General features: G+C 37.9%; 2 protein-coding genes across 2 annotated transcripts in view; both read right to left on the bottom strand.

Moving 5' to 3' along the window:
• LOC118927736 (dystonin) overlaps positions 1-25,526 on the bottom strand; it is a 415,594-nt gene that overhangs the window by 119,801 nt on the left and 270,267 nt on the right. The window contains 10 exon segments of the mRNA XM_057493688.1: positions 683-835; positions 1,619-7,054; positions 8,088-8,223; positions 9,169-9,257; positions 11,751-11,879; positions 21,441-21,539; positions 22,063-22,170; positions 22,872-22,955; positions 23,660-23,822; positions 24,909-25,102. Coding sequence (XP_057349671.1) covers positions 683-835; positions 1,619-7,054; positions 8,088-8,223; positions 9,169-9,257; positions 11,751-11,879; positions 21,441-21,539; positions 22,063-22,170; positions 22,872-22,955; positions 23,660-23,822; positions 24,909-25,102 — 6,591 coding nt within the window.
• LOC130681201 (plectin-like) lies at positions 11,972-15,317 on the bottom strand. The gene has a single exon (XM_057493689.1). It carries the CDS (start codon positions 14,765-14,767, stop codon positions 12,893-12,895), a length of 1,875 nt encoding a protein of 624 aa, XP_057349672.1. The 5' UTR covers positions 14,768-15,317; the 3' UTR covers positions 11,972-12,892.

Here is a 25,526-nt window from a genome sequence, read left to right as displayed (position 1 = left end):
CAATGTGACCTTAACTGTGTTAGTCACTTAACACACAGCATTTACTAAACTCTTACAATCAATGCAAGCATGACCAGTGAGGAAACTGAGGCTACAAAAGACTGTTATAAAGCTAACAATGTGTCAAGTCTGGGATTTGAACCAAGAGCTGCCTAGTTACAATGAGAATGTTCTTTCTTCTGAAACCAAAATAAAGATATCTCTATCTGTTATTATTGTTTGTTTACCTCAGTGAAAAGGAAGAGACTGTAGATAAAGATGAAATGAGCAAGAAGGAACTAAGAGAAAGAACCCTAACTGATGTCTATTTTACCTAATTTGCAGATGAGTGGGTTGGCCTTAAATGGACCCAAGTTTGAACTCATACACAGGTCACTTCCATTATCAAACCTCCTTTACATCTCCCCCACTCAGTATTTCACACAAAACCAGTCAAGAAAATGACTTGGCTCATGTGAAGTTAGAAATATAACTTAACTTTGTAGAAAGCTGAGAGCTCAGGTCTGGAGGAATCTAAATATGCCTTGCCTCAGTAAAGCTAAAATGATGGCTATTTTTCAATAATCCCAACTGCTTTCTGAACAATGGCAATCAACCTTAATGTCGAAATGTAATCAAAATTAGTATCAATTATTAATATCAAACTTAGTAATCAAACTGCTGATGCAATACCAAATTTTACCTCTTGCTTGGACTGGTACTTCTTTAACTCAACTGTGCCATCTCCGATCACGAAGGCTTCTCGGTGACCGATCAGGTGGTTTTCAGTCTGGGTGAGGAGATCACATATCCCCTGGAGCCTTTCTCTGTACTCCTGCTGACGCTCTGCCATGACCTGAAGTGGACCCAAACCAAAAGCATCTGAAATGTGTGGCCATAAACTTTCTGTTGTTGATAGCTCCCTATTAGAATACATTTTGCAAGTTCTAAATGCAAAATTAGAACACAATTTTTCAAGCTTTTCTAAGTATGCTGTAAACATGATAGCAGTGGGATACAGACTGAGCGATGTGATACAGAAAGTAAGAGCATGTCCTATATACAAGGAAGAAGACCATGTTTGGATGAAACTGCTCAAAAAAATACTGGCCATGCATGTCTAAGAGATGGAACTTCTGATCGACAGGAAGAAACATTCCATTTTCTTAAGTTCTTGAAACCTGTGACACAAACAATTCTGCAAAAGGACATCAAAACAGCAGTTAGTCATGATTTGTCTGTTAACATATTTGATATGTGTATACAGGTTATCATACTAGAAACAATGCCTGGGTGCATCAAGAAATAATAACAGGTGCACAGCATGCGATATTTTTACTTAAGCACTAAGTCTAATTCCAGTTCCACCCCTTTAAGTTTAAGTTGGTTCTTTAAAGCTTCTAGATGGTTATACAGAGAACCTTGGTTATCTAAGGGGGCTTCTTGAAGTAAAACCAAATACTCGTGCATTTTTTATGTGTGTTGTAAACACTGCTGTAGCTCACTGGAAACCTAAACACAAATTTAGAAATTTTAATTCAATAGATTTTATGCATATTTTTAAAGTAAATAAAATGTATGGGTTTATTCTTAAATGTTTCATGCAGCTACTGCCATATAAAATTTAAAGTCAACTTACTTGTTCCATTGAGCTATTTCCAGAAGTCATTTCTTTTGACCCTGAAATACATTCCAGATGGTTTGGGAAATAATTGTGCAATTCCTCTGGCTTCTCATCTCTTGGCAAGGCTGATGCACACACAGTGGAGTTTTCTTGTCCAATTTCTTTTACATTTTGTAAATTAGAGGAACAATGGTTTCCTTCTTTACTTTTAAGATCATCAAGAATGTGTGGCTTTTCACCCACCATCTCAGAAGTAGCAGATGATTTTTGATTCAGGTCTCCAACGTGTTGTACTTGCTCTGAATATGCATCAGCTAGCAGCTTGCAGAAAATATGTTCAAGTTGCAGTGGAAGAACTTTAGGTGGAATAGCTCTTTTCTCTAAGTCACACTCTATCTGAGTTACTTCTCTTATCAGTTCAAAGGCTCCCACAATTTTTTGGCTATACTGATTTTGCTTAAGTATATCAAGGAGACGCTCAGACTTAAGACTTGAAATACAGAATGGATCATCTCTATACTCTTCTTTTAGGTCTGGTGAGTTATTCATGGGGGAAATTTCAGAACAGTCACCAATCTTAGAGTCACTGGGCACTTTAGATGCTTCATTTACCATCTGTGATGTGCTAACTCTTTTCACTAAGTTTTGAATTAAAATTTTAATGTCTGCACAGGCTGAAGTTTCTCCAGCCTCTTGAGGATTCACACGGCCATCTTTCAATCTACTTTTTAAAATATCCTTTACATCCTCAATGAATACCTGAGGTAATTCAGGAACCTGAACCTCCTTTTCTTGGAGTCCTGGAGACAAGGCTTCTTCTTTGGGTGGCGCTTGCTCCGTTCTTCCTTTCTTATTGATACAGGAGTTACCATTTCTTTTTCCATTTGTAGAGATGTCTGACTGAACAAAATCATTATTTTTCCCAAGGCCTTCCACATTACTGAGAGGTAAGACTGATAGAGGGCTTTCATCTCTTTCTGATGTGAGCTCAGGAACTTCTGTTTCTCCTTCTGAGATACTTTCTTTTGTACAAAGATGCACTGTCTCATGTAGAGATGAGACTTTGTGGGTAAGTGCTGTCTTCTCTATTGTATCACTGACTTCGAACTGTAAGTGCTCTCCCATGGGAGCAGAAGCTGCTAGAATACAGCTTGGGCTATCTTCCTTCGGTTTCAGTACATCTTTTGCTTTTACACTTTTAGCACAGTGCTTCAAATAAGTAAACAGATCAAGCTCTTTCTCAGGCCCATCAGTGAGTGAATCTTTCTCAACAGTTGGAGTCCCTTCCGACAATACAATGTCTGAGCTCATGTCGTCACTGATCACTTTGGAAATTGATGCGTCAAATATTTCTTCAAGATTCTCAAACTGAACAGGACTTTCATTAACCATTGTTTGTAGATTCTTCTGTTCATCTTTAAGAGTCATGGTTGCTTTTTTAAGGTTTCCTTTCTGATTCTGTTCTTCCTTGTTTGTAATGGGTAGATATGGAAACTGACTATTAGCTGAATCAAGACTCTCCCTTTTACTTTCACAAGGCAAAAGTTTCAAATATTTATCATCTACAAGACTTTGCATAAGCACTTTTTCATCCGAGCATGTTTCATGAATTGATGTTTCATCTTCTATTAACACATTATTGTCATCTTTCTTGTTAATTACATCTCTTCCATGTCCTTGATGACCTTTGCTGGTTACAGCGGCTGTGGGTGACAAATGGCTTTCCTCAGAAGGTTTTCCTTCTAAGTCGGGCTCAGGACAAACGGTTTCATCAAAAGATGAGTCAACCCAAAACATTACATTCTCAAAATATTGACCTCCATCTTTCACAGAGTCAGTAGATTCTGGCCCTTCAATCAATTTAAACTTCACATTCATTAGATCATTATCTAACTCAGAAGTTGAACAGACATTAGTATTATGTAAAGTATTTACAGGGCCAACGATGTTTTCTGATTCAGTGTCTTTAATGACAGGCAGCAATATATTCTTAAAGAGCATCTCACGACTCGACAGATCTTTGCTTTTCCTAACAACCTCCATTGTATATTCTGGAAGGTTGCTTTTTTCAGTAACTAAGCTACTTTTACTAGTTGATTCTAGCTGTAAAACATTTACACCTTGCTGGTTCTCTAAATAATTATAATTGTGCATTTTATCCAAGAGAATCATTTTATTAATACTTTGATTTTCATGACTGCTTCTGTTTTCCTTTACTGTGGTGGCACATGATGGGTTATCTGTGTCTTCAGCCTTGTCTCGGCACGTGGGCTTTTTATTCTCACCTTCTATTCCTTCATCACTGCCGTCGTTGTCAAAACTGTCCTCATCATCCTGATCATCACTGTCACATGTGTAACCCCCACAACGTTCTTCATTTTGCATAGAGTCTAAATGACCAGTGTCAAATTTAAATTCTTGTTCAGTTCCATACTCTTCCTTTCTCCCCCTCCAACACCCAGTGTCATCGAATTTTAATGGAGCACTGATGCTCCCTTTACTTCCTACAATTTCATAATCAGTCAATGAGTCAGACTCATCCCCTTCAAGGTTATTCATACTTTCCCTTTCCGATCCAGTTTCCAGCAAGTGCCCATTTACCTCGTATGAGTCACCTGAATGTAAACGTATTCTTTCACCAGAATCTAACTCTGCTTTCTCGAAATCTAAGAAAAAATCCTGAGCAGACTGCACTTCTCTCTTCATGCTTAAGCGATCAACTAATCCCTCCTGGGTCATTGCCGGGTTTTCATTCTCTTTTGGAGCATCATAAAATATATCACCAGGAGGAGCTGCCCCCTCATTTTCCTCCTGCAGGGTATCATAGTCCTCAGGCTGCAGACAGTCACAGTCGTCACCTTCCAGGAGCAGAGAATCATGGTCATCATCTTCAAACAAGGGAGTATCATAAAAATCGTCATCACTCTCAGTGTCTGTTTCTGAGACACTCTGCTGATCATCCACTAGCGATGTTTCATAGTCACCAGCGCTGATGATTTCTTCACACAGTGGTGCACCACAGACGTGAGATGCATTGTCGCTACGGTCCTTTGAAGTCACGGCAAAGGCGTACTCTTCCACTTTGGACTCATTCTGCTCGTCTGCAGGTTTCTTTGGGGAAACAGCATGCACTTTTTCATTCTCACCATAAGGATCTGAAATACATTTATCATTGTGATATTGTACCTGACAAGCGCTAGTACCACTATTTACAGATTTCTGTCGAGAGGGTTCTCCCTGTAAACTGATGCTGATAGCTGCAATTCCCAGAAACTGGTCTTGAAATATTTCTCCCACTCTTTGACCTAACAACATGGTTTGGTCATGGAATGGCAATGTAGGAGCTTCACATTTATTTCCATGGTTCTCTGTGGTGTGAACATCGTTACCACTTCCCTGATCATTCCTCAATTTATCATGACTTAACAAGGCACTTAGCCTGGGGGAATAGTCAAAGACAGCTGAATCCTTGCTCATATTATCTTCCTTCTCTGTTTCATTCAAATCACAGATTCTACTAGTTTTTGATTTCACAGTAGGATTTGTTATCAAATCACTTGCAGAGTTTTGAATGTTTTTAGAATGACTACATCCATCTGCATGTTCATTTGTTTCAACCTGGCTCTGATTTTTATACTTTTCAAGTATGTGCTCAGGGTCTTGTCTAAGCATGCTCACTTCTGCAAGTCCAGACCCTGTTAGAGATGATACAGGATTGGGTACACACACATTGGATGAATTCTTAACTTTATTATCAGTTATCACTACATTCACCAGGCCTTCCGACAGATGAAGTTCATTTCTGATAGCATTATTTCCCATTTCATTAAACTCTTCATCTATGGCATGGTTTCTATTTTCAGGGATTTCTTTAGGTTCTCTGCAATGATGTTTATCAAAACTACTTGGTGAAGTTATGCTTTCATCCTTTTCTTTACCTGAAGCATTGCTCCGAAATACACCAGGAAGTCTTAAGACATCAAGACATTCTTTCATGGGCATGTCCTCATCAAATCCTGTACTACAGCCTTCCAGGAGCACACCAATGGCTTCATTCAAGTCTCCATCATACAGTAAAAGCCTTTGCCCTGTGTTTGCATCCATATAGCTATTTATCATCAAATAAGACAGGAACAATAGTTTAGTTTGTTCTGAGCTCGGAGTTGCCACTGGCTCTTCTCCATCAGAAACATCCTCTTCTTGCCTGTAATCATGGACTGGAAATGGATGGAATTTACAAAAAAAGAGCCATCCTCTGGCATTTTTACAAGCTTCTAAATCTCCCAACTCTGGCATTTTATCAGGCAGGATTATACTTTTTAATATCGATGCCGTGTTGTTATCTATAATTCCAAGCTGCTTGGCAACATCCAAATCAATGACTTGAGAAGTTTCTGGAATATAAAGGGCAGCTATCTTCTGCCTCCCATTCAGGATTTTGTAGGCCAATTCATTTGTAATCAATCCTTGCTGCAAGATAAAAGATGTGGGAAATATTTCACCAGAGTGTGGCCAGATGAGTCCGACATAGCCTCGCTGAGCCTCCAGCACCAGCAGAGCGCTGCTAGAAGTTATTAAATCACACTGGACTGCTTCATCTACACTTAAACGTTTGGCAGGGTTGGAGTGGATGATTCCACCTGTTTGAACTTGATACATGAGAATACTATGAGCAGTGTCTCTGTCAATCACCCCTTCTGCCACAGCTTCTTCGACAGTCATTCTCTGACCAGAGTTGCAGGCGATCAGACCTCCAGAGAGAAGCTGTGCACCTAATAACCTAAACATGGTTTCACGGTCTATGAGACCTTCATGAGCGGCCCTTAAAATGCTTATTTTTCTTCCACATTTTAATGTTATTCTGCCTCCTTCTTGTGGTCTCACAGGTAGAAGCCGCAGCCCAGTGTTCTCCTGTAAGATACTTCTTTGTAGAATGTCTACTAAAGACACCTTCTCAGAGGTGCAGGGGTCAATAAGATCTTTACACATATTTTGCCTTTCCAGGACTTTAGAAAATAATGCTGAGGACAGCCAGTACTGTTGGAAGGCCTTCTGCAGGGTCAGCTGCTCTCCTGTGGCTGGCACAACTAGAAAGCCCGTGGAAACCAGAATCTCAAGTACCCGGATGGCCATGGGTTCTGATAGCCTGCCTTGAGCCTGAGCATCTAGCACTGGAATGGTGGGGGATGACACGGCAGAAATAATCTCCTTTGCTTGGTTTAATTCTTCGAGTTGGCACAGAACTTGCTCATCAATAAGGCCATGGTGTTTGGCTTCTTTGAGGTCAAAGCATTTTCTTAATTCTGGTGAAATTAGACCAGAAATCATTAGCTGTGTCTCAAGCAACCTGATTCCTGTGTCATAGTCAATAAGGCCTTTTAAAACTGCCTGAAAGACTGAAAGGACTTCTCCAGTTTTCTGATCAATGGTGCCTGCAATCACTTTATCCAGCTGAAAGGAAAATACAAAATTCCCAGGTCAGTCTGTGACACAAGGGTGGGCGGTTTCATGAAACGTAGTTTGCATTTTTTAATATGGAATACTCTTCAACATAGAAATCCTCTACTTACCAAGGTGCAGCAATGCTGTGAATATTAGGTAGCTCAAATGCACAAGTGATCTATGTCAGTGATCTATTCAACAGGATAGGATATGATAAAAGCTTTGAAAACAACATGCATCTGTGAATTGAAAATTTAATTCTGTGTACATTAAAAAGGTTAGTGAGGACACAATAGAGTAGATGATGATAGTGAGAAAACAGAACACACCTAGAAGCAAATCATGCTTTCTGCACCAGGGTGAGATTAGTCTACTGACATGGAAGAGTGTCAGTCCCCATGCTATTCATGTTTACAGCATACAGACCGCTTCACAGTCAAAAACTAACAGGCCAGAAAAGTTGTTGCATATCCCCAAAATGCGACAAATTGTGTGCCAAGTAAGGGAATTGAATACATAAAGATAACTTTTTCATATTGAACGTTGTGTTGAATATTATGAGTTTGTATGGTCAGGTTTTAAAAGCTTAAGGACAGGCTGAACTTTAAATAATTTCTGCTCTATTTTAAGAAGATGCTAGGGCATCCTCACTGTAACAGAGGGTGCAGTACCACTCAAATCTCACAGCTAGCTCTGAAAATCAAATAAATCCTGTAACACTCCATTGCCACCTTTAGAGATGATTAAAACATCACATTTATATGGTAAAATACCTAATAGAGCAGCAGAAGAATGGCTTTTAAAGAGAAGAGTTAGAAAAATGAATGATTCTTTTCTTTTACCATGCAAGGCAGAGATTAAGATGTCATAGAAACTGATGACAGCAAGTATAAGATTGCATTTAATAAACACTGAAATCTCTACATAAACACACTCCGTCCACTTCAATGCAAGATCATTTATCATTGACATATATTTCTACAACCATGCAGTAAAACTAAGAATCTTGAAGCAGCTTCATGTTTTAAATAAATAATATTACCTTCTCCTCTACCTTTGTATCTTTTAAGGTTTGTGATTCTTGCAGTTGTTTCAGAGATTCACTAAAGAATAAATTATAACTTTCTTGAAGAGTTTTCACTTGTTTTTCCAGTTCATTCCTTTCTTCTTCTGTCATTCTAAAATAACCAGAAAGTATGAGAAGAGGAATGCAAGTCTTCAATGATAAAGATGATACTAGGCTCAATGATTCTGCTACGTAGAATGCTTTTCTAAAAAGCACATGGTCATAAAATAAAATATAACCTCATATACAGATCTCTCAAGTCTCAGAGTGACTGTATATGAAAATTCAGGATGTCCCTAATCATCTAAGAATCCTTCTCTTGCTTGATAAAGAGGCTGAAGGAAAGGGTATAAACTAATACATCAGCATTTCTGTAGCATATACAAATTTCTAAAATAGCAAGGTGCTGTTATCTGACAGAAGGAAAAATCCCACTGTTAGTCCCAACATGGAAAAATGACGGAAAGGTACCATTACTCAGGAAGAAACTTGTTCAAGCTGCAGGAGGAATGAAGAGGAAATTCACAAGGAAATTAACCTGACTCTCTAAGGCTTAACACAAAGTCATTTTGGAGTAATCCTAAAGGAGAAACTGAAAACGGTTTAAGAAAAGGGTAAATTCCTTCCCAGTCTTAAGCATTAGCTGAAATATGTATTTGCCTTGTTGCAAAAAGTAGGACCAAAATATGAGAAATCAGGTCACCACAGGTCTTCGCTAAGAACATGAAGAACATATTTTCCAACAGGTAAGTCTCAGAGATCATTACTAAGAGTTAAGTCTTGGCTTGGAGCTTCTATCACTCACTAGCTAATAATACTTACCCTCTCTGAGCCTGTTGTCTTGTCAGTAATATATGGGGATAATAGGTACATTTCAGAGTTTTGGTAAAGACTAAAAGTAACACATTGCTAAATTTATAGTCATGTTATTATTAAGTAAAGTTGTGATTGAATTCTATTTCTTAAATCTCAATAAAATTTACCATCTCTGCTTTGATGAACGTATTTAAGACCGCTTCACTACTGTGGATAAAAGAGCTAATGAAAATCAACATACTTGTCTCCATGTTTAGCCAAAAACAGCCGCATGGTTTGAAGTGCTTCAGATAACTGTTCCTTCTTGGTGGATATTTCTTCACTGGAAATCTGTGAGGCAAATAAGATACATTCAAATTCTCTCTTCCTGAAAACTAAAAAAGGTTAACCTTTAAAAACTAATCAAGTTTTAATCAAGGCCCCAATGACAGATCTACTTTCTGGGTGACCCAAGTCAAAACTCTATCAGAATCAGTTTACTGGCCTGGATAAGAAAAGTACCTTATTTAGAATGCATGATAAAGGAAAGGCCCTCTCCGTGACCACAGTGTGGTCATTTTCACAAGGAAACAGTAATCCAGCATTACGTGGTTCTTGCACTTGCCTCCGCCCACCCCAAATGAAGGATGCTTGAACACCCAAGGTGGCCGGAGGTTCAGCCCTGGCCCCATCATCCCTGTACATCACAGTATTCAAGACGACTCAGGAATGTGGAACAGCTAATTCAAAAGAGCATCTTTCTTCTCCCAAGCTCCTAGAAATAGTGCTCCTTTTCACAAAATTATGGCGAAAGCGCTAATCCGTAAGTGCGCAAACCAAGATTAAATCATTTTCATTGCTAAAACTTTGACCTTGCAAAAGTCACCTGTGACAGTCAGAGGAACAAGTGATCTATTTGCGGAAAACCACTTTTTCCTAATCTCTCAGTGTATCACTTCTGAATACCTAATTTCAGAAACTGCCTCTCTGTTAAAAGAACAGAATTAAGGAAATTATGGGCCAATGAAAAGATGTACTTCCCCATGTATTCTCTTCAGAACAGAGTCAACTTAAAGACAATTTTTCCTGGTTATAGATAATCATGAAGCCAGTGATTTTTGACAGGCAAATTTATTATTCACATCAAATTACCTTAAATTTCCTTTAACAGAAAGACCACCAAGTGTTACAGAGATTTTTAATCTGGTCATGATCTGCATTTTAAAAAGTATCTACTTTTATGTGTACTAGGTTTAAAACTGATAGTAAAGTTTTGGGGAATTTATGACTACAAAATGAGAAAGTACCAAGGTTTATAATCCACATTTCTCAAAAGAAACTTGTTTTCCGAAGAAATTTTTGCCAAGGTTTATGTTCCTATTTTAGTTCTTTTCCTATCTGATAGGGAGAAAAGTTAAGAAATAAGATATCTGAAACTAAGTATTCACATAAAATAACCTTCTGAAGGTTCTGGATTCCAAACACCAAATGTAATTGCTTTCCAACCTCTTATTTCTTCCACACTAATATGAAATACACTATGCAAGACTACAAACTAATATGGCTTTATTTTAATTAAATAATAATTTAAGTATCTACTCAGGTCTGTAAACTTCTCCAAGGGGAACCCCAGATAAGTTACTTTTGCCTCATTTCATAAACAAAATTAGATACTGATGTTTTCTCCTCTTTAATTATGTCAATGTCTGTTTCAACTGATGACAAATGGCACTGAGGCAGAGCGAGAAAGGGAAGCTAATGATAGCCCCTAAAACTTCCCAAGATCAGGCAGAGGCAGGAGGGTAGTGTAGGAAAAGGGTTTTTTAAAAAATGCTCCTTAACTTAGTTGAAATTTATTTTTAAAATACAGCAGCAACTCCAGTGCTCACACCAGGAGCAGCAATACAGGAATCACACCTTAACTACCAATGCCCTGAGAGCTTCAAGCGGCCAGTCCAACACCACGGAGCACTAACATCTCACAAGCTGCAGTATGCAACTAATGCCAAGTAGCTGGGGTACAGAAGATAGCCCAGAGAGCTACAGAGCTCACTTAAGGGAAAGAATCTGGAATTTCTGGTGACTGGTGAACACTTCTTTATACACAGAAAAGATGGCAGGTGGGGAGGGAGGGAGAAGGGGATTGAGGTGTATTATGACTGGCACACATGGTGTGGGGGAGATCATGGGGAAGACAGTGTAGCACACAGAAGACAAGTGGTGACTCTGTGGCATCTTACTATGCTGATGGACAGTGACTGCAATGGGGTATGAGAGGGATTCAATAATATGGGTGAATGTAGTAACCACATTGTTTTTCCATGTGAAACCTTCATAAGAGTGTATATTGATAATACCTTAATAAAAAAAGTAGAAAAGATGCAAAAAAGCACAACTAACTCAAAATGTTAAAACCCTAGTTTGTATCTTTGTTGTTCTTGAAACTTCCTGTTTACATTTGTAAGAATAAGACTGCCTATATTTAAGATGTGGGGTGCATGGATTTGCTCTACTCTGGGCACAGAACAGGATGACAACTCTGCAGGAATTCTCAAGTGATTGTCAAGAGGCAGATCTAACCATTAGGAAAGGCAACACAATATTAGTTTACTAGTAGTAAGACTAACATTCAGTTCAAGTTTTGGAATCAGAAACACTTTCTTTGGCCACATACTGTGTGATTCCTTAGACAAGTTACTTAACCTCTCTGATCCTCATTATATTTGTCAATAAAAATGGGGAAAATTAGGGTAAAGAATCAAATTTTTTAGGTGGACTGTATTAACTCAGTAAATTCTACCTACTATTACTATAATATTAAGCCAGGATGACCTCAGTGAATACCTTTTGCTTAGAGAGGGAAGGTTTTCCAGCCTTCTCTCCATCTCTCAATGTCTTGCTGATATTTGACACCCATTTCTGTAATTCTTTGGCCTTTTCAACATGTTCTCTCTTTTCTTCTTCCAGTGACTTCTGACAGGTGTGAGTGGTTAAAAAAAAAAAGATATATTCCATTAAACTGGACCTCTTTTCAGAAAACCAAAATGTAAAAAGGTTCCATCACACACAGGTTACTGAGATATTTTATTGAATTACTTAACCACATTTATCATGTCACATAGCAGATGTACTTCCAAAATGATTATGGTAGCAAGGGAAGCTGTCACCAACATGCCTTCATGATCAGTCTAACCTCCCAGCTGGTCTATCAATACAACAAATAAAACATCACAATTTTATTCATGAAGCACTAGATCTTTGCATCGCTGCCCTTTGCATTAGCATGACAATCACAACGGTCTTGAAAGAAAAGTATCAAGACAATGGAAAGCTGAAAGAACAGAGAATGTGTACAACACATATGAAAACTACATGGAATGAAGAAAAATCTTTCACCCTCTTGCAACACACGATAATGCTGCTTTTAATTACAAAGTCTAACTAGAAATGGGAGATTGTGGGAAACATTTAATATGCAAAGAAAGTTACTGCATACAGAAAAACTGAAACCTTTTTCATTTTCCAAAGCAATCTGATAGCCTCAGAGATGTGGGAATGAATTTACATCTTTCACTTTGACTCTATGGTGCTTTCTGAAGTGCCTTTCAGTGAGTGTAATGGATCATTCAGTAAACAGGAACCCTAACAACAGGCCGGACCTATTTAATGATGGAGAGTGAAGAAAAGGTGCTGTGAACTTGTAGGCTTATCCCATATTCTAGGTACAATACGTTTATATTTTAGTGCATGCAAGATTTAAAAAACTAATCTCAAAACTCAATAGAACCATTTTTAAGAGCAGTAAATCGTTTGTTTTCAATTTAAAACTCATTCTCTCTTCAGAATAATCAGCTATTTCCAGCCCTCAAGAAATAAATAGTGCTTGCAGTCTGTGACAAAGGTAGTAGACTGTATATTTAACTGATACTATCATGATTTGAACTGGATAGCATCACCCCTCTGCAAAGTTATTTAAACATGTCCTCTTATGAAGAATAGTAGAGGCTAGAAATTCCTGTCATCAAGGGTTCAGATACTTCCAAGAGTTTAAGTCCTGTGTGGAAATCAAAGTCTGCTTTTTCTAAGGCTTCTTTATAGGTCAACTTTCTTTTTGTTTGGGGACATATTATATTTCTGACATACGACTTCTGATCTTTGAGTTTTGTAGCGATGAAGACATCTATAATTCCAACTTGGAGAGCCTCTTCTATTGACAACCGGGAGCGAACCTGTGGCTCTATCAACCCCCCTGTCAAATACTGGAATTCCAAACATCTGATTCCCATTTCCTTATTTATGATATTTGCATTCACAGCTTCCACCACTGACATCACTTTGTTGGTGATGGGATGGCCGATCCCTGTGATCACTAATTCGCACTGTCGCAGCTGCTGGGCAAACCCCTCGTCAACCAGGCCTCTATGCAAAGCTTCAGCCACCCGGTACTTTTTGCCAGTCAGGGGGTCGATAATCCCACCTGTACTGACTTGGGCTTCAAGGCATCTGAGGGTAGTAATCCGATCAACCAGATTTCTACGGGAGGCCTTTAGCACAGAGATCCTTTCCCCACTAGCAGTCAGCCAGTAGCCTGCAATGGGACTGTGCAAATCCTTCTTGGGAACTAACCGGCTCAGCAAAGAATCGGCAAGTTCTGTAAGCGTGATGAGGCCTTCCTGATACTTTTTGACCAGGCCTTTGTCAACCGTTCCCTGCTCTATCGCCTCATTTATATTGAACTGTAACCCTGTTTTAGTATCACTCAGCATATGAGAAGGATGCCCGTAGGATTCAAAAAATGTGGCTTCCTTCCACTGATACTGTTGCCCTGAAAGCTCAAGATATGTACTTTTGTCGATTAGGTTTCTCTGGAAAGCCTCATAAGCAGTCAGTTCTGCTCCTGATTTAATATCTACTACAGAAATCCTATGAGTTTTCTCGACATTGAGATTGGAAATGTTCCTCTCCCCGAATGGAAAGAGAAGGCATTGGCAATCTATGTCGAATACACACATTTGCAGCAATTCTGAGTAATACAGAGCTTGCTTGTTGTTGGGATTAGGAAAAACTCTTGCGTTGCTGGACGGCTCATGCAGGAACTGGAGGACGGCATTATTTAACAAACCCTGCTGCAGCGCAGTTCCTGGAGGGACGCGAATGCCTCTCACCGGGTCGATGACGCCCCCGCTGGCAATCTGGGCCTCCAACATATGTTTACCTTTTTGTCTGTCAAGCATTCTATTTTCCATAGCTTGAAACACTGACAAAGTCTTAGAAGAATATGAATATCCCAGGGCTGCCTTCTCTGCCTCAAGGAGCCTGATTTTGAATTCAGGGTCAATAACTCCTTTAAGAATGGCATCTTCAACAGAGTATGTCTGACCCGAAATGGGATCGATTATAAAACCTGTGGCAGCCTGAGCTTCTAAAAAGGCTAAAGCCATCATTTTATCTATTATGATTTTCTTGGCCGCAGAGGCAAACGAAATCTTTTCTTTTGTGGATTCGAGATAAAGCCCTGCGATTGAGGTGGCTTTTGTCAAAAACTTGCTAAGGGTTTTCTGAACTTCTTCAACAGTCTTAAGCCCAAGTCGCAGCTGCTCAACTGTTTTCATGTCCAGAAGCTTAGCTTCAACCAACTGCCTGGCAGTCACGGTGTGCCGAAGCCCTTGGAATTTAAATTCATCATCCCTAACCAGACATGTGTGACCACCATCAAAGTTCTGGAAGGTCTCTGGTTCTAAGCCTTTTTTAAGGAAATCTCTACTGCATCCACCAGGTGCTCTGCACCCATCAAGCATCCATTCTTCAGCACTGGGTACTGGGCACTTTTCTTGTTTTAAGGTTGTAACTTCTGTATGCATATCATACTGCTTGTTCTTAGCTATCTGTAACAGGAATTTATAAGATGTTAAAAGTCATCTAGAGAACATTATGCCACTTTACCCATTCTTAATCCAAATACAATTCCTAGAATAACAAAGATGAAGCAAGTCAAGAGAAGAAAAATGTCAAACCACAGAGGACTCTGCAACTAGTAATACTATTTAGAGTCTGAAGCTTACTTTAGGTGACAATTAAGGTATTAAAATGTTAGGTTTAAAAAAGACTGAGATGAAATTTGTCCCCAGAACATGTTAGAAACTAAAGGTAAATGATTGTTTCTTCTAGTTTTTGTTTTATGGTCACATTCTTCAGAATATAATCCCATAGATATGACTTCTGTATGTTTAATCTCAAGCACTTAAAAATGAAAGAATAACTTGTAGTAAAGATTCAAGTAGATCACTAGAAAAGTACAGCATTTTGTCAGAATGAGAGAGTCACTCCCATTCAACATCATTTAAAAAACTTCAGCAGAGAAAAGAAACGAGAGGAAACCTGACATTAGGTAGCTTATAAGGTCTCAGAATCCGGAGCATACCTCTAAGGGTGCCAAAAGTGTCACCAAGTCCATTTCACATTTGTCATCTTGATATCTAACAGGTGGTCTGGAATTGAACAGAGCATGATCTCTTATCTTCTCTATTTCTGACAGTTTGGCAATAGGGTTTGTCTCATCAAAAGTTATCTGCAATTCGGTGCTTGTTTGAGAAAAATACTCCGAGTAACACTGCTGGCTTTTCTCCTTCTCATGTGGTGCCCCCAACGGCCAGAACTGGACATCCTTCTGCATTGGCTCAACAACCCGATGTTGCCAGTTTTCTTCGGAAAATTGCTGTGGTTCCTGGGTCCATCTCAGCAGAGGTGATCCGGCTGCTGGGCGAAGCTGTCCTGGGTTCCCAGAGGAGAGGTTTCCGGAGTGCTGGCACTCCTTCACTGCCATTTCAGAATCTGGTTTGAAGGTACAATCTTTGGCTGGGTTCTTTTTTTGGATTTCATACTGGAGCAAAACTAATTGATGTTCGTGTTCCTTTATCTGCTGATCCATTTTTTGCTTCAGGTTTTCAACTTCACGTTTCTGGGCTACCAGCTCGCCTTCAAGTCTCCGACACTTTTGGTAATGATTTGCTTCTACACCCTGCCCTTGCTGCATTTGCTCGCGGTATTGCTGAAGCTGGCTTTCAAGTTCTCTGATACTTGTTTCACAGAGCTTGGCATTCTCTTGAGCTCTGCAGTTTTCTCGCTGAAGAGACACAAAGTCGAGCTTGATGCCTGAAATGTCATGTTCAGTGATAACCTTGGAGTCCATTAATTTTTCCATCTTTTTCCGGAACTCCTCTGCTGAACATTTGAACTTATTAGATTCTTCCTGGAACAGAACCATCTTTCTGTGGGTCATCTGCTCCTCAATGGTCTTTAAGTACAGTTCATCCTGTACCTTCTTCAACCTGTTGTTTAGCTCTTGCACCTGAGCTTGCTGCTGCTGTACCTTCTGTTCCCCCAGTCGCTTTTCCTCTTTGGACGCATTCAGCTCAGCATTTAGATTTCTAACCTCTTTTTCAGTATTCTGGATGATAATGTTCTGCTGGTCACACTTTTGCTTAAATTCGCTTACTAAATTTTGACTTTTGGCCAGGTCATCTTCCAAGCATTTAATTTTTCTATGGAAATCCTGTTCTGTTTTTGTCTGTTTATGCAAGTGTTCATTTGTGTTGCGCAGCTGATCTTTAAAACCATCTGCCTGAATTTTCAGTGCTTCACATCTCTGCTGGATAACCTGTTTCTCTAAAACTACGTTTGCTGACTCCACCTGAATTCTCTGCATCATTAACTTTGTTTCGTCGTTCTGCCTAGTAAGCTCACCTACCCTTTGTTTCAGCATTTCTGCACACCCATTACTTTTCTCCAGTTCTTCTTTAAGTTTTTGGATTTTATCGTTGTTTTCTTTTTCAGCTTTAATATTTTGAAGTAACTGTGCGTGGCTTTTCTCAAATTGTTCTTTTAGATGAACTGACTTCTTCTGGCAGAACTGTATTCTGTCGTTAGAGAATTCCTTCTCCTCCTGGAGAGAATTAACTTGTGAATTTAAATGCTGGATATTCTTCTCAGCTATGGCATGGGTCCTCGTGATCCTGTCTACTTCCCTTTGCAGCTTCCCTTTTTCCTGTTGAAGAGACTCTAGCTCTACTTCATAGCTGTGCTTTATTTTCTTAAGATCATTAGCTTCTTGCATGACTTCTTCTGCTTTACCTGAGGTTTGGTTCAGCTGCCTACCCAGTTCTCTGAGCTGTTGAGAATACCCTTCCTCCACCTGGTCCTTCCTTTCCAACTCTAACTTAAGGCACTTGAGCATGTTATTTGTTTCATCCAGTTTTTCTTTCAGGAAACGAGCCTTTTCCTCAGATGAGGTCTTTTCAAGCTGGAGGGCACTGAGTTCATACTTCAGCTCTCTCATGTCTTTCTCAGCCTTTCTGTTGGCAACTGTGAGCTCATCTACCTTCTGCCTGAGTTCCTCTGCTCTCTGAAGACCTGCTACGTCTCCGTGTGACGACGCCTGTGTGATCGCACACGTTGGCAGCGTACTTTCTCTACATGAATGCTGAATTTCAGTTATTTTCCTTCTTGCTTCCAGTTCGATTTCCTGCTTTTCCTTCAACTGTTTCTCTGCTATCTGTTTTTGAAGCGTTAGGTCTTTCTCCATCTGCTTTATCAGCTTCAAGAGTTCCTCCTCGTTGTCCCTCTTTCTTCGTAATTCTTCCATTAACTTCATTTTCTGTTGTTCCAAGTCATGGAGACTTGAATCTTTCCTTTTAAGATGATCTTCCAGGGTTCTTCTGGTGAAGCTGTGCTCCTCTAACTGGCTCCGGAAGTTCTGCAGATTTGCTTCCACGGTCGCCCTCCGGACCTCGGCCTCTGCCGTGAGCTGCCTCACCCGCTCCAGCTCCCGCTCCGCGGCCTCCTTCTCCCTCACGATGCTCTCAAGCTCCCTGCGGTACTGCTTGGCTTCACTTTCAGCCTTGATTTTCTGCAGGGCAATGTCTTCTACATTTCTCTGCTGCTTCCTCAACTCATTTTCTGCAGCTTCCTTGACTTTTGGAAGTTCTTCCTCGACTCGCAACTTTTGCCTCTTTAGTTCAACTACCATGTTCTCCAGTTCACTGATCTTCCCTGTGAGTTTGCTATTCTCAATCATTGTTGCCTTCTGACGCTGAAGCAGATCTGAATATGCCCCTTGTTCAGAAGTCTCCTTACACCTTTTAATCTACAAGAGATGTTCAAAAGTGTCAAGCCTGTTCTATTCAAATTTACCTTAAAAAATCTGAAGCAATGCTTGGAAATACTAAAACAAGCGAAACCAAATGCAGAACAAGCACCACCACCACCACCTTCCTCAGAGAGGAAGCTTCAGAAAGTCAGCAGTGCGAGAAGACAAAAAACCCTTTGTGTCAGGTTTGCTAAACCAGATAATCTTTTTTCTCTCTCTCATGAATAATTTTGTTTTAAAAATTAGCTAGTTCAGGATTTTATAGCAACGAGGGATCTTACAAAACACAGGGCATGACCTCAATCTTCTTTCTACAGTTTTCAATCATCTTGAAAACACATGAATGGGTGGATAACAAAGGGGGCGCTAAACTCTCCCAGCAGCGCTCTCGCCTACCACTTCGCCCCCCAAGCTCAGAAGAACATATAGGAGTCGAATGACATTTAAAAACTGAAGTTTTCAATATCTAGCCAAGTAGAAATTTAAAATGATATCTACATCCCCGTTTTAGGGTTAAAGAAACAACATAACAGAACTCTGGAACAAAGAGTCAAATCAGGAAAATAATATCTAACATGGGGAAGGAGGAAAATTATTTAAAACCTTCTGATTTCTAAAGGCAGATTCCTTACTTGTTTATACTTGCCACATTTTCACAATCATAATGATCAGAGTTGCTAATGCAAAGGCAGCTATAGTCCCTGGGGGCATTAGAAAAGATGTGCTTCATATACTCACAGATTTTGTTGTTGTTAATGACAGACCTTTTATGAATCCGCCTCGACAAGTACCTTTAGATACTCCACAAATACAAAGATATTCGTTAAATATAAATGCTTTTTGTAACATACGTAAGGAGTCAGTTCCAATGTATAATATAAAATATAAGAAATACTTTTTACTCTATGGATAACAGAATCAGTCTCAGCTGGGAGGTACAGTTTGCCTTGACTACAGAACTAAATGATCAGCGCTAGTTTATAATTAAACTATTTCATTTATCTTTATCAATACACTACAGTTGTTAGTTTCATATCATCAGCTCAAAAACATCACAATTAGAAACAATTTAATAAGGAGAAATTATATATTTTTTTCTCCACTGAGAAGCTTTGGTCAGTTTCAAGAATGTCATTTACATTATAGACCATATATCTTATTTTGCTTCCTCTATTGTCCTGATTCCCAATGATTTTGATGATAATTTCAGTCCTCTGCTAACCTATATATGGTTTTTAATAAGAATGCATATAAAAATAAATCTCATTACAGTCTGCAATACTTGGTGATCTATTTATTTTGTAACCAGGGTCCACTCTTAGTGACACTGAAGCATTTCATCTGCTTAAATATTAAATGTTCAATATGGTCAATTAGATGACTTCTAAAAGTCTCAATTTTTTGTCAAATCTCCTTTAAAGCTTAGCTGTAGCTATGAAGTTTTGAGTGTTATAAAAGTGAAGATTCCCTCAGGAAAACAAGATGGTCGAACCCTGAGTATCTTAATTAGAGCCATTTTAGCAATTGTTTTATAATCTCATTTTGTCTAGATAACACTGAATTTTTTAGCAGATACCAGCAAAATTACTAGGAATAATTTAGTCCTATTGCTGATTTGCTTCCTTGTAGATGTCAAATTTATTAATATAAAAATAACTTCCTCAAGGAAACATTATCTTCTAATCTCAAAAATTAGTATTTGATATATATTTGCATTCAGTATAGACCAGAAAAATCTCTTTACCCTTCTAATATCTATTACATCTACTCTACTAACACATCTCTAACTAATTTGGTACATCTTCTGAAGATAACATGCATCACTGTTTGATTTTTATGCTTATGATGGAAAATTCTGCTCCCAGACTCAGATTTCTCATGTGGGTCTTTACAGACCCAGTTATAGAAATATATATCTTTTATAAGACATTCAATTAATATGATCTTTAAGTGGTAAAGTTCTAATCAGGAATGTTTTTATCTACTTTAAATCATAGTATTTGCATGATCTTGTACAAACTACATTGTTTTGATGCTCAATTCACTATGAATCTTTTACATTTCAAAGAATGACAAGCATAATTTGTATATATTGCAGGCAAAATGTTTCAAGTATCTTTGGGTTGTATAATTTCTAGTATTCTACCTCATCATATAAATTTGAGCAAAGTGGTTCACACATATGCAATCAGATATACACTATAAGAGAAAGGACTTAAGTTACTTTACATATAATTATGAAAATACCATTTAAAACAGACTCAGATCTCTCCAAAGCTAAGAATGTAAACAAATTATGGGGGTTCTTTCATAGATGAGAGGTGTATGCCAATTATTTGGATGGTAACAACCTTCTGGTTCTCCTTTCTAAACACAAAGGAATCTGGTTATAAAGACTTGCAAGTAGCTATGTTAGTGATCTAGTTGCGAAAACCTTTAACTCTGAACAGACTAAAATAGTTTACAAAAGCAGTCACATTTTTTTAAAACTAAGAAAATAACAACTATTAGACATTTCCTACCATTTTGGTTCTTTCAATATATGAACAGAGTTACAGTAAATATAATCATCTTCAGAATTTCAACCACAGTCTACTTTAAAATGGCTAATGCCCCACAGTTGACTTATTTTAGTTTTTAGTCTATTTTGGTCTGTTCTGAGGTTAGGAATAGAAAACAAATCAAGAAAATAACAGCAGAGCATAACCCTTCAAAATCAGACACAGTTGCATTTCATGGCAATATTATTTTCATAAGTACTCCTTACTCTACATTTCTGAATGTATTTTCTAAATGCAGAATCAAAGCTGCAGAAGTCCTCCATATAAGAATGGCAGTTATTTTTATCATATACCACATCCTCTTGGCAAGAACAAAAACAAAAGAAAAAACTCTGTAATTTTTAAAAAGTAGATATCATTTTGTACAAACACTTACTTCTTCTAAATTAATGGCTTTTATGTTTTAAATCCTTGAAGATACTAATTTAAAATAAATGTGTTTATATAGTATTTCTGTAAATAACAGTAGGAACTCTACTTCCAAGACGTACACTTCCCAACCATGGTAAAACTGAAAAAATTCTGTCAAACTGCCACAGTACATAATTTAAATAGGATCATTTAGGACATTAATGGTATTAGGGTCCTAGAGTAAAAATAGGAAATTTTCTATTTTTTCTATTAGAAAAAAAGTTTTTCTATTTGACAGAATCTTAAAACCAACCCAAAAAATCCTAGGTCTTTCCTCTTTTTCATTGCAATTTTATAATTAAATCATTACTTATAGATCAGCTATTAACCATGTAAATATATCATGGAACCATTTTTTGTTTTTTTCCAAACGTATTGTAGTTTCTTTTTAGTTGCCTGTTCATAGATAATGGTTACCTCCTCTTCTTCCAGCCTCTTCAATGAATCACCAACAAATTTAACATATTGTCTCATGTGGGTGACCAGAGCCGTGTACCGGGTCCATAGGTCCAAGAACTGCAAGTAAGGGAAATAATAAAACATCGTCTCCCGTTGCCCTAAACGAGCTGGAGGAATGCTGAGTAATAATTACAATATTGGCTAGGCTTTGAGACAGTGAAGTATGCAACTCCCCAGTAATGGTAACTGGGGAGGAATGTGCTTATGACTGTTGCGCATACTGTAGTAAATGACAATTCTCTTCTAAATTTAATCATGGAGTATGTTTGTTAGTCTCTGTAGTTAATCATTAATCTTGAATAAAGCTTTCCAATGGATTTTTAGGACCATTAATTAAATGTATTCTTATAAGCAGAGAGCTTCTTTTTGGGATGACAAAGTTCTGGAAATGGACAGTGGTCAAGGTTGCACAACACAATGAGTGTACTAAATGTCAATGAATTATACATTTAAAAATGGTTAAAATGGCAAGTTTTCTATTATATATACTTTACCACAATACAAATATATAAATAATAATTTTCTTAAGTACTGTTTCTCTCCTTTTTACCCGTTTTCCTCTCTCTTGTACTTTCATTACCTCTTGAATAATGAGATCTGCTGAGCTCTGCATTCTTTGGTGTTTCACTGGAGATTTTTGTTGTGAATCTACCATGGTGCGGTATGTCATCTTTTGTAATTCATAGTCCTGTGTAAAGGAGTCAGTAAGGTTAAATTAATTAAAGCAACCCACTAATGCTTAATTCTACAGTGCTTTGACACTGAGAAATAGAACCTAGTTTCACTGAATAACTTTAAATTAGAAAAAGAATTCCAAAACTACATTTTTAGGAATCTACCCAATCCTGGAACACCTCCAAGGCAGTTATAAAAGCAGAACATTTAGGGTGATCAGAAATGCTCCCAGGTCTCTCTAGAAGCTCATGGAAACAGTCACAGTATGTTAGTTATATCCCGCCTCCCCTTCCTCTAGCTGGGCAATGGAACTGTGGGTCTGGGGGACTGAAGTCAAGGCATTGTCAAGGACTTCAAAGGCATGAGAACTGCCCTGTGAATCAGAAAGGCAGAAATTCTCCCATGGAATATTCCAGCAGTGTTAAAAAAGACAGAGAGCAAGGGTGCAAAAAGTAGTAAGAAACCAATTTCAGGGCCATGTATTTACTCTGGTGGATGTGTCTGTACTGAACCCATGTGTGACATGGAGAGAGGATGAATGAACCAGGGGCTGTCATGTGACTCACATTTCACAAAAATTGTTAGACAAATGTCAAAAGCTTCAAAGGAAGAGTTCCTGTTTTTTGTTGCATAGTGAAATGACTTGCAAAGGCTTTAGAAATACACTGTAGAATCACACACCTAAATGTGACCCAAGTAACTGAATCTCCTTACCTTCACTGTCCTTGAGTACTCTTCTAGATATTTTTGACACTCAGCCATTTTGCTGTGTTTCATTTCTATTTCAGATGCCAGCATCTATAGACATACAGTTTAGAAAAAAGGACAAGCAACTGTGTTATTCAACTACTTAAGATGCTCAGGAACTAAGAAATAGCCACACCCTTTAATAATATAGTTCCTCAGCCCTGTGCATTTGATACACAATTTGCTTTATGGGTAAAGTACAAACTTCTGGGTTAAGTCAAATAAGTGACTCACCTTGATGGGGCTTCCAAAGCAGAAATTCCTAAAATCCCATAGGAATTATCTAAAAGTAGTCTTGATGCCCTTGGCCCCCACCTATTCCTGATCAAAACAGAGCTAGAAAGTACTGGCCCATCAAGTACAAAAATCGCAAAAGCATTCAACTCGCTGTCAAATGTGGCTGTTAATTTTCTACCACTAATCACTTTTAATTATTTAGGATTTCACGAAAATACTGTAGCCAGCCAAGTACCAAAGAGACTTCTATACCTATAATTAAATTATCATTAGGAATTTGAAAAGTGTACCAACACGCTACTTTCTTATTCTTGACGCTTCCAAAAATTACCTCCAAGAAATCAAAGTAATTGATGATGTTTGTAGGTTTGGATTACAGGATTTCAGTATTTATGATTTACTCCCTATCTTCCTCCAAATAGTTGCTGGCTTTTTCTTTTACCAAAGGAAAGGAAGATAAGGGTCATGACTGACCAAATGCAGACACAACCTTAGTACACAGAATTGTTTTTACATACCTTCTGTTGATTCAGCTTTGTGACTAGAGTTTTACTATTTTCAGGCTGATTCTCCCGAATCTTTGTCTGAGTAGTTTCAACTTGCTGGATCCAGTCATCCAAAGAGTGATAGGTATCTCTGTAGTACTTCAGTGACTTACCAATGCCTTCTAAGTCCCGTAACCTAAGAGAATAACCACAGAACAGTTTCCATCAGTACCCATTAGGAAGGCAGCAGGTACAGAGAAGAAGGGAGACACAAAATAACTGTACTGTAAGGCACTAAACACAGCAACAGGGGTACATGTAAAGAATTCAAAGCTACAGCACCAGGAGGCATGTTTCTAAGGGCACTCCATACTGGCTTAGCTTAATTCTAAGTTGTACCACTTAGGGGTACTGATTATTTTAGGTTCAGGCCCCAGAGACTAAAGCTAAAATGCAGAAAAGTTGGAAACTTAACCATAATTATTATCAATCAACATGCCTTGAATATCCAAAGCTTGCATCAAGTGGCAGTTCACTTTTGCAATAATGACAAAGTAGTTCAATGAATAAAGCTATGATTAAATACCTCAATTTCTATGATTAAAAAAACCACTGTTTTAAACCTGTATATCATATACTTTATGGGGATTAGGTAATGTATATGTTGAACATAACTTTACTTCTCAAGAATGGCACTATATCATAAAAGTATTTTATTTGCATTTATTAATATAAACATGAAAGCGAATGATAAAGGACACTATTCCGTTTCTTTTCAGATGAACTCTAAAGCCATTCCATTTCCTTTCACTTCTATATTTCAGTCACTGGGTGAATTATTTCAACTTTTTGGATCTACAATTAAAATAAACATCAGGTCCTTTCAATTTCTTTACATTCTCACGTCTAGTATAGATGAATACATACAGCCCTATCAGATGCATGATCCATGCTCTTACTAAGTCTTGGTTATTTGCACATTGTAAGTTGGTAATAAATACAGAACTATACTGGGTTTTTTTCCTTCAGAAAAGGCAAGTAGATTAATTATGCAAACACCAGACTACAGCAATAATTTTAAAAACATAAGAGTTGAAAAATAGTCATTTTGAAGTTAAATGTCTTGCTAAAAGCCCACCATATAAACAGATATATAATTAGACAGAGCTCTCACAATTAACATAATTAAAAGTTTTTTAAAATGCTTAAATGTACGTTTTTTCCTAGAACACAAGGACAGACATTAAATCTGTGACAAAACTCAACAAAAAAGGAGACTAACCTGTTATCAATCTGAACGTGAACATTTTGCCACCTTTCTACTAATTGATCTGCTTTTTCTTTGTGCCAGTCAAAATCAAGGTCCTGTTCTTTGTATGTTTTAAACATTTCATCACTGATGGCTTTAGCTTTCTGCAACTCATCCTCTAATGCATGGAATACCTCTCTGTTCTCATCTACTTCCGATCTCCATTGCTAAAATAGATTAATTGGTAAAAGTTATAAAAAGGTGTCAACCACTCACTGCATGAACACATTATTTACCTAATTTTGTAACTTATCTACAAATGACTGCCAGAGAAAGGAAACACTATCTTTCATGTACAAAGATATTACGTTGAATCTTACAAATTGCCAATGTTTGCACATTGATCTAAAAATAAGACAGAATTTTATAAAGTTCAGCCTAATAGAATTTGCATATTAATAAAACAAAATATATTCCTTAACAAGTCTGCTACCTCTATAGGTCTTTTTCATTGCTTATCTTAAAAAATATCCACTAATCTCATTGTGTAAAAATGAATACATGCATTAAAAATCAGAGATAACTTTTCCCAATTATTTTGTAATAGTTTTAGTCTGTGCTTTATATATAGAAGTATAGATACAGATGAGT

Source organism: Manis pentadactyla, chromosome 16 (assembly GCF_030020395.1).
Source record: "Manis pentadactyla isolate mManPen7 chromosome 16, mManPen7.hap1, whole genome shotgun sequence".
Taxonomy (NCBI): domain Eukaryota; kingdom Metazoa; phylum Chordata; class Mammalia; order Pholidota; family Manidae; genus Manis; species Manis pentadactyla.
Note: the sequence above shows the minus strand (reverse complement) of the source record. Positions and strands in the feature narration are given on the sequence as shown.

Coding starts and splice junctions, on each gene's coding strand:
- LOC130681201 (XM_057493689.1), bottom strand. CDS start 14,767: ATGCATACAGAAGTTACAACCTTAAAACAAGAAAAGTGCCCAGTACCC.